Genomic DNA, 10,559 nt, shown 5'->3' with positions numbered 1-10,559 from the left:
ATTATACATAACTTGGTTTTATGTCCTACAGTAAATATCAGTCCTCTAGAGACCGTTGAAGGGTGTTTCCTTCTCATTTTAAAATGTCTGCTTCTGATCTCAAAAACACTTTAGGCAGGAAAGGTTCTGCTATTTTTTAACTTTATAGCAAAAATAACTCATCCATTGTTATTAGATTTTAACGATTACTTGCTGTACAGAGAAGGCATAATTTCCATACTCTAATTATCTATAATACAATTACAGCATGTTTAAAATATGTGTATCAAATTTAAGACTGTCTGCTAATAAGATGCTGTTTCCTGAACACTAATATCATTATTTTTCCTTATAAACTAACTTTGTTGTGAGCAAAAAATTACCAAATTGAAATTCAACTTTAGAACTTTTCCTGCTAAAAGCATCTCAAAGCATAAAAATAATAAAAGTAGGATAAAAATAAAGGACTTAAAATAACAATCATAATACCCCATTGAAAAATTATGTGTCTCAAAAAAACTGTTTGGATTTCATCAAAAGGTTTAAAGAACGACTTTATTAAAACAAATTGAATTATCTGTCAATTATTTGATGAAGTGGGCTTTACAGGGTGAACTGTGAATATAGTGGCAACCAAAAGCAAAAGAAACAACATTAAGATTCAGATTTAACATTTACATTTAACCTTTACATTTATTTAAATCTGGATTAAACATTTATATTAAGATTTTAACTTTTATATAGGTATTTATCAGCTAAGTCAGTTCCCTTTAAGTGAATCATTTATCACATTTGTGGTAAATTTTGACATAAACATAACAAAAATGCCACAAACTTTTTTAAAGTTGGCAAAATTGAAATAAACATTGAGATGATTTGTATTTGTTAAACATGTTCTTCACATCATATTTTACAACACAAAATAGGAAAAGCAAAACAAAAAACTATTTTGTCTAAGAATGTAAGCCTTACTCCACTGAAAAGTGTGTTTTTGGTGTTTTTATCATGTTCTTTTTCACGATGGAGGACAAATATAAAGAAAACTAAGATCAAAATTGCATTTTTGAGTATTTCTTTATCCAGATTATTGTGAAATGGGAGAAGACAAAAAAATGCTGTTTTGAAAAAGAGGGCATTTATTCTGTAAAAAAATATGATGGGTAGACTACAAGCTTCCTGCTCTATTCTGATGTAGGAATGTCTTCATTGTCTTTGTCTGTAAAGTCATTTGGCTCCAAACTGTATGTCTGGATAGCTCAAATATTGTCATAATCCCGCCTCCTGTGAGCACCTGACAGGTAGTCAGCACAATGACACTCACCTGTGTGACTGTCTTTTTAAGCAGGCTCATCCCAGAGGACCTCTGCCAGAAAGTCATCTGATGCTAGTAGCTGCGTTTCCATTACACACATGCGCAATTTATCCAAATTCTAGAAATTCCGCGTTCATACGCGGCTTTAGCGTGGCCGTTTCCCCGGCCGGTCTATGTGTGTGTACCACTGATTACAGCATCTGTTTAAGGCCCGGTGCCACAACCTTCAAGATCTTGCAAGTTAGCTGGGATTTCTCTTTTATGGTCTTCCCTCTAGGTCCCCCCCTAGTCACAAAAAGGTTGGAGACCACTGCCCTAGGCTACTGTCTAAGGCGCTACCAGGAAATTTGTTCGATTGTGGACCCCTCCCAAATGAGGTGGACAGATGGGAGAAGAGGGCGTAGGATGGAATCTACTTCATACATTTTTAAAAAATCTGCCGTACTGTGACATTCTATAACCTAAATGTTAATACAGGCATAAAACATTTGCATTTTTTGTTAATTTGTGTATGAAATTGCTAAATAACAATAGAGAACACAAAACAATGTGGTCACCAAGTGAAAAATTGGTTTAGTCAACACCTTTGGTGGGGAAGTTTATTCCCAAGTGCCAAAAATGCCAGAAAGATAGACAGAAAAGGTCAAAGCCGTCTGAAGGAGATAAGCGACATAAAGAAAATGCTAGGGAGGCACATTTTCAATATAGTGCTACTTGGCACAATGACGTAGACAACCAAAACTGAGGTTAGAATTTGAATCTCTCAAGTGGTAGAAGTTCTTCATAGACAGTGATCCAAGTTGACAAGTATTTTACTCCTTAAACCCTGTGTTAGGGTCCAAACAGCGAAAGAGCATGGACTCAAGAAACAACCACGCATTATTATGACAGCACAGAAGGAAGGATAATACATCAAATTAAGGCTATGTGTTATTCTGATATGACATGGCCAACATAAGATCTGTGGCTTGTGGTTCACAAGTACACATTAACTTTATTACCATTAAAATTAAATGGATACATTGTTCTTGTTATATGTCCTCCAATATAAAATGTATCATACATACATGTTAACATTTATCTCTTAACACATGGATGGGGCACTTCTCAGTGACAGATTGTAGTGAATTATTTGCAGCAGAAGAAGTGCACATCATTGAGGGAAGTGTCATCTCCATGGCCCTGAGCCGCCTCCACACGGGTTTGCAGACCACAAATGACCCCTTTAGGACACTTGTTGCTCCATGTACCCCACTCGCCCCATTCCGTTCCATCCCCTTCCAAATGTGTACCAGGGCCAGTACAGATAAACCTGCAAAATTTAACACACAGGCATATCACTTTCTAAGAAACAGAGCTGCATTTACTTTTTGAATGGTAGGGGAGTTTGAGAAGAAGGGTAAATCAGTCTATGCTAAGGCCCAATCCGAATACTCCCCTTCTCCCTCTCCCTTAGCCCTTCCCCTTCGTTTATCCCTCCGTGCTTGCCCCAAACGGAGGGTGATGAAAAAAATAGTGTCTAATATTTCGGACGTGACTTCCGTTCAATGATGTCATCAACATCGCCAGTCTGCTAGCATTAGTACGGCGCTTCCAGCGGTTTAATATCCATAACAACAGCGATTTTGTAACTTTAAAAAGGTCACTCTACAACATAAAGTCATTACTTACAATTAAATGTAAACTTCTGTGGTTCAGAGTGCACCAAAGGGAAGAAAAGAGCTTCTTAGCGTCTTAGCGCGATGCGGTTTACTCTCGCGATAGCGGACTTTGGACCCCTCTGTTTGGAGTGTGAAACTTAAAAAATAATAATTCCGGACACGACTTTGACTTCAACTGCCACTTCAAATCAAGGGGGAGGGCTAAGGGGAAGGGAGAAGGGGAGTATTCGGATCGGCCAAGAGTATGCTTTCCTCTGCATTGTTTGACTTTTTGTTAGCTTTGTTGTTTCACAACTATTAAGTTTCAAGTGTTAAGAGACACTAGTAATTCAAATGGTGTCAACTCCTTCTTTTCATGGTGAAATAGAACTAAAACCTTTTTTTTTTTTTTTTTTTTTTTACTGACGTTAACACTCCCTAAATGGGATCAGTCTTTGGAAAGAATAAAGTACATTCTACTAAAGCTACCATTAACTTTGAATAGGCTACAAAATCAGCTAAAATGTTCACTATTCTGCTCTCACTGTTCATATTAGTCACAAAATGTTTTTTGCCATATATATAGATATATATATATGGCATAAAATATCAATGTGCTTGCTTGCGTGACTGCAAAAACACCTTTTTTCTTAATGTTGTTTATTTATAGTGTTTAAATTGATAATTACAGTTTTTATTTAGTTGCTTTTGTGTCAAAAAATTACCATTTGGTTACAAACGATCAATTTATTTCCTTTGGATCAGTTAAAAAAATCACTATTGGACTTTGGAGGTACAACTACAGTTAACCAAAGAAATATTTAGGTCAGTTCAAAAATTGATCAATTGTTTTTTTAACGTAACTAAGAAATGTATTTTGCTTTTGCTACCGATTAAAGGCCAGAGCTTGTCAACAGATAAAAAAGAGTTGATTTGCCCTGTGTGCAGTGTGCATTACTTGATGTTGTTGACAGACGTGTCATCTCCTTCTCCTTGTGGTTGTTGAACACGGAGCATGTAAGACGCCAAATAACCAGTTTCACAACTCTTCACAGCAGTCCACTCTCCCCAACTGAAAGGGTCAGAAAATTAAAGAAAATGTGTCTGTCAATTTACTTTAATAAAAAAATATTTATATTGATGTGCTGCATGTGTGGTGCTGCACATTGCAGATCAAAAGTTATAAACACAAATAAAAGCACCCTCAAAAACAGAAAAAATGGAAGAATTTATAAAAAAGAACAGTCAGAGGAAAAATATGGAGGAGTAAAATAGCCAGTTTGAAATATATATATATATAGTATTAAATTAAGTTAAAAAATGCCTCAATAATTGTTTAAAATTGGCATTACATAAATAAAAGTGGAAATCAAATAAATGTCCAGCCCACAATGGGCCATGAAATAAAATACATATGTCATAAAATATTTAAATGTGCTTTTTAATAGCTATTTTTATATTTTAATGCCACATTTAAACATTTATTTATTGATTTCCACTTGTTTTTATTTAATGCCAATCTTAAATCATTAATGGCGCTTTTATTTCATGATTTCACATGAAATAAATGCATTTAAATGTATCTCTTCCAGACCATACTGGGCCATGGAATAATTAAATATGGCATAAAATGTTTAAATGTGCTTTTTAATGGCTGTTTTAATATTTTCAAAATTCAGATTCACGTGGTGGGCTACTAGATGAGTTTTCAAGCATGTGGTGAGGGTCAAACTCTCGATTAAAGAAAATTAATGTGACTTTTTAGTTGAGTCTGAAGGATTTTCAGCGACTGTTTTTTGTTTTCACAAATCCACAATTCCAGTAATATCATTTGTTAAATCGGTTTGTTCAGCTTGAGCCAGAAAATGTAAACATGGACTTTTGCAACAGTCCAATAAGTGCAAGCTAAGATTGCAGCAGTAGTGAACTCACCATGCACATTGCTTGTTCAAAATCTACGGATTTTTACATTTTGTAAAATAAAAGAAAACTTCGAGCAATCTTCATGGAATTTTACACATATGCCACCAGCTTAAGCCTACAACCACCATGGAAGTTTTATTGACCTTTGACCTTAGGAAGAGGCCACCATCTTTGAATTAAGAAAGCAACAACAACAACAAAAAAACACACCTTTAGTAACAGCTGCAAACACAAATTTGTCCTAATGTCGTTAATTGATCCTCTCCTAACTTCTTGGGTGTCATTGTGAAGCATTTGGAAAAAAATGTTAATGTTAAATGTTAGCCCCGCCCACTGAGTTTGATGGGTGAATGTGACAGTTCGAGTAATTCTGGACCATAAAATCTTTTATCAAATTAATAGATGTGTCTGAAATCATTTAAAATGGAATTTTAATCAAAAATGGACACATTTAATGACCCTTTCATTTATTTAATACCAATTTTAAATAATTACTGACGCATTTCTTTCCATGATTTCAAATTATAAATACACTTCCTTTTGTCTCTTTGAGCCCATACTGGACCATTAAATAATTAACTGTGTTTTAATTGCTATTTTAATGCCACATTTATTTCAACATTTATTTATTAATTTACAGTTTTATTTATTTAATGCAACATAATAATTTAATGGTGTATATATTGATTTCATTTTGGCTCATTTAGTCCTCCATAGCTTAGTTCATGATGGCCACAAAGCACTGCTTGGGGCTTTAATTTTTTTCTTTATTCCTTCTTTTAAATTTATTTGATTTATTATGAAAAACACAGATGTCATTGTTCTGCTCAGACTAAGAAATTACAACCCTTGTTGGTTCAGGAAATACAAAAAGAGAGAGAGCATCTCACCGCCCCTCAGTAGACTGTATAGTGACTTGTTCCTGAGGTTTCTGGGGATTGACGCAGTACAAACGGATTCCATTTAGTGCAGTGTTATCTCTATACATCTGGGTATGCTCCACCTTTGAAACAAACAGGCAAAAAACAACAAGAAACATCAAGTACATTTCATGTTTTCACCACAGTTTAACATTCAATTAAACTGTATTTCCACCAACAAAGACTAAAGGCCATCCAATATATTCATCCTGCTGAGGGCTGTTAAAATGTGCCCCACATACATGCTGCTTGCAGGACAGCTGCATTAAAGGCACAAGTAACCCTTGTGCCTCCATAGGCATGTTTACATTAAAAGTGGGGTCATGTGGACCCCATAAGAGAGCACGAGGGTTAAAGTGTCCCTGCATCACACTTACCTTGATGCTAAATCCTGAAGCATAATAGCCTTCAGGACACATCTCCTTTACTCCCCAGTCACCCCATGGAGTGCCGTATGTCACTGTCAGATTGTAGGAAGCAGTGCTCTCTCCTGTCACTGAGTACATCCATGACAGCTGAAATAGATAGAAGATAGTCAGACTCAGCAGCTGCATTTTTGAAAGGTTTTTCAAATAGCAGAAAAAAACTGTAGTAGAGAAAAAAAATCTAACAAGAAAAATAGTTAAATGCTTTCTTCCCCAAATAGTGAGAGCTTCCTAAAATGCACAAACACCACCAGTTTGACAACATTTATATAACTTGTGTCTATGGTTAATGTTTAACCACAGTCAAACATGTTAAATGGAGCAATAGGCTGCTGTGATTTATGTTTGTTTGAAGAAAAAAACAGTTGCTTTTACTGACTTAATTTGAAAAAACGTTTTTCCTTGCATAAAAGAAGGTAACATTTGGCTGGATGAAGTTACAGCAGATTCATTTCATCTGGTTTGTCTGGTCCAAGTGAATAACATCTGGATTTACTTTACTTTAGCTGCATTAACATCACGTGTCAAAGTCAAGACCCGGGAGCCATATCTGTAGTATGAGCTATTTTGGAGTAAACCTTATATTTAAGCAACAAACTAAATATTTTTGCAAAATTAGCATGTACTTGGGATTTTTAAGCAATTTTACTACAATTTTCCCAGAAATTGAGGTCAACTTCAGCGTTCTTTCATAGATCAATAATGAAATGTTTAATCTTTTAACACATTTAACATTATGCAAATAGCTTATGGATTTTGAACAAATCCCTTCAGCAATTAAGTTAAATAGCTTCACCATTTTCAGCAAAAAGCTTCAGCATCTTCAGTGACTACTTTCAGCTGAGAGCGTTCAACTAGCATTATTTCAGGTAATGCAACTTTCTAGTTAGCACTTCTACTACTCATAAATTCTGTCTTAAAAATTATTTTATTAGCTATCATTCATAAAGAAAATTCTTGAAAAATAACGCCAAAGTAAGTGCTGCTGCTTAGTTTCCCTGGTTTGCGACTGTCCTCCTCACTTCTTGTACGAATGCGGCCTAGCTGACAGGATGCAATGAAACACCACCTTCAATCTGAACTTTGTATCCTGAACACTCGTCTTCATCAGCACCTGTTTTGGTCGCCTGTCAATCACTGAATTGCATTAAAAGTGACAAAGAATACACTTCTCATACGGTATTCTTTTTTAAAGTTCAGAATAAATTTTATATTGTGCACTGAAGAGATTTGCTGTGCGCGTAGGGCGTAACAATTGTGCATGTGTGCAGCTTAGAGGTAACAGTGCTCCAAAGTCTCCTCTGGAGCGCCACACCCTCTATGCATGACGTCAAATCTAGGGCTGTAATGACACACAATCAGAATGATTTGCACACACCACCGTGGGATCAGCTATCGGTATAACCTTCCTGTCTCAATCGGAAAGAAATTTTGATCTGAATGAGTTTGATCGGGCCAGAGTGTGTCGAATAGCGACATCTTCAGCATCAAAATGAGACACTTCGAGTCACTGAGAGCATCAAGGTGGGCTGGGTTGTTTGGCACAAGCACTTCTCAAAGGGGATGTTGGAAGTCCCTGAACAGGTTCCCTGTTGAAATGTGTGCCGCTGATCTCTAGTGGAGGATTGTGCATGGAGGCAAAGCCATAAAAACAGATAAAAGGTGCGGTTTGATCCAACACAATCAGAACGTTGTGACTCCTGTAATCTGACTGAAGCTTGTTTGTGTAGTGCTGCCACTTGGGTTCTCTTTGTAATATTTTAACTAGTTGGTGTTTTGGGAGAGGTTTTTTTCTCTTCCTTTCTTTGCGTATGAGCCCGTGTTTTCAAATAAAAAAAAAAAAAAAAAACAACTGCTAAACTTCCTGTTTGCTACAGCTAAAGTTGAAATCTGGCTCACTAGACATAACCATGCAATCTTTGTGGAGTGTGTTGATGAATAAAATAGACTTATTAGTCATTGTCACATATACAACAAGTGCTTACTGGTCAGTGCTTCATTCATACTGTTTCGAAAAGAATAAAATTATAATTAAAAAGTTTAGGAATAAAGTAAAATAAATAAAAGAATGAGATAAAATATGTATAAATAGTAGGAGTAATAGGAGGCTGTCCGGCTGCAACCAGAGAACCGCGCTGTGACCGGACATAAACGCTTGTATTAGTTTAGTTGATCGGGTCCGTTTAAAAGTCCCATGCCCAAAGCTGAGTTCCTGATTGGCTGATCCGACGCAACAACCTGTCAAACTTCAGGTATTTACATTTTGCGCCTGCCGCCCGATTCGCACCTCGCCGCTCAAATCGAGCTGCTGACAGACCGCTCGCTCACATCGCACCGCAGGCCTTCAATTCGCCTCAGAGCGCGTCTGGACCATTGATTTAAAATTGGAGATTGGCGCTTCTAAAATGACGCCAGCAGTCTGTGAGTGATGTAATTGTTCCTCAGGAAGTACAGTCTCTGCTGGGCCTTTTTCAGCAGCTCACAGGTGTTCACCCTCCAGGATAGAATGTCCTCTATGTGAACACCCAGGAAGTCAGCCACCCTCTCCTCGAGGTCCCCGTTAATGAGTTGTGGTGGGATGTTTGTTTTCTTTTTCCTGTAGTGGATTAGGAGTTCTTTGGTTTTTGATGTGGTGGAGGTAGTTGGCTGAGCACCATGTGGGCAGTTGCTTGACCTCGTCTCTGTAGCCAGCCTCCTCTCCCCTAGACGTTCAACAGGCCTTTTTTTGAACTTATAAGATCACAGTTACGCGTGGCGTTTGCTTACTTTAAAGTGACCGGAACGCCAGGGGAGTTTTCACAAACATCGGCTGTAGAGAAAGTCTTGTGCAATGTCATTGCAGAGGGGGGAGTTTTTTTTATTCCTTTTGACCCCAGTGGTTACATTATGCTTATTCGACTGCCGACTTCTGCTTTTCCCCACTACTTTGGCATTTTTTTTATTTGAGGTGATTTAATATGCAAGTATGTGTATGGTCCAATAAAGCATTTTAAATTTGAACAAATTCTCCTTTTTCTTCTGTTGTTTAAGGGCAAAATAGCAGGTGAAGTGTTTGCAGATGAGGTTTCAGTGTTGTGTCATAATGTCTGCTCCAGGCTGAAGCTGGAATTCTCCTTCTTTATAGACTGTCCAATCGTTTGTCCCGTTTTAAAAATGTGTGTTTCTTTAAGAATGTTCCTTGTTCTGGATCTGCTGGTGAACTGTGTTTTGCTGCTTTTTTTATGTGACTGATGGTGTGTATTCTTGCTATCTGTGATCCTTGATTAAATTGACGTTTTAAAAATCAAAATCAATTTTCTTCAGGAGTCACAAAACAGCAAATCAGCTTCCTCCACCTGTCTTGATCCTCTCCTCTAACAGCAGCTACCTTTATGTCTTCCTTTACTGCATCACTAAAGCTCCTCTTTGAAGAGGTTTTGGATCTTGAATTTAAAAGCCGGGCAGGACAGAAGCTAAGGCACAAAAAATGTGATCTGTGGATGAGAACTTGAACAGAGGACTTGGCTGGCAGTGATACTGACAAAACCATAAACCAGGGAGTGAGAAGAGCTGGTTGAAGTAATTCTGCCAGCTTTCGGCAGAGAAACTGGAGAAATATAGCTGAGAACAAATAAAACGGATAAACTTAATCATGTTTTCAGACTTAAGTTAGGACAACCCTCACAAGTGTTTATATTTTTACCTTTTTATTTTTTTGTTAGTTCAATGCCGTTATTTCACCTAAAAGGACTCTGAGCTTGTCGTACTGAGGTGTTGTCTTGGAGGTTTTTTATGTTTTCATATATTCATTCTTGCAGCTGAGCACACAAATGTTTTGTGATTACCTGAGAATTTATTTCTATTTTAACTTGTGAAGTTAAATGCATCTTTTTATAATCTGTGCAGTGGTACTATTAGAACAGAGTTGCAAAACTATCACCAAACAGAAAACCTTGAACTAAGAGCCAGTAAAAGGCCGCTTTGTGAGGAAATAGTTATCTGGGACCCAACCTTGAATTATATCCAAACATGTGGTTTACTGGAACATGATGGCCAAACTCCAAAATACATTAAGAGCTTGTTTATTTTAAAGCCTGTTTGTAGGTTCAGATTTTTTTTTTTTGGCCTGATTTTGACAACAGGTTAAAACAAGTTGTGCTTGAAGAGGAGAATTTAATTTTAGAGATACAACTGGTGAGAGAAAAAGTGGAGAATAAAAACTTAGGTTTGGTTGGCAAAAGGGTTCAAAGTTGAATTTGAGGAATATGTTTTTTTTTTTTGGTAAGTACCTGTGGGTATTGGTACGTACATGTGAAGTAATAATTTTGCTAAAGAAAAGAAATCAAACCAAAGCTTTTGTTTAGCTCTCGGGACCCCTGTA

The 10,559-nt window shown here is 36.9% G+C and overlaps 1 protein-coding gene across 1 annotated transcript; it reads right to left on the bottom strand.

Annotated features, from left to right (window-relative positions):
• Positions 1–515: 515 nt before the first annotated feature.
• Positions 516–6,295, bottom strand: LOC118597867 (vitelline membrane outer layer protein 1-like; the record flags this gene model as incomplete). Its single annotated transcript, XM_024268938.2, is given in 4 exon segments — positions 516–2,603; positions 3,890–4,003; positions 5,745–5,857; positions 6,152–6,295. Coding segments are annotated over 4 exon segments (555 nt in total), but the record flags the coding sequence as incomplete, so codon positions are not given.
• Between the last annotated feature and the right edge of the window lie 4,264 nt (positions 6,296–10,559).

The sequence above is a fragment of the Oryzias melastigma genome, linkage group LG17 (assembly GCF_002922805.2).
Source record: "Oryzias melastigma strain HK-1 linkage group LG17, ASM292280v2, whole genome shotgun sequence".
NCBI lineage: Eukaryota > Metazoa > Chordata > Actinopteri > Beloniformes > Adrianichthyidae > Oryzias > Oryzias melastigma.
Note: the sequence above shows the minus strand (reverse complement) of the source record. Positions and strands in the feature narration are given on the sequence as shown.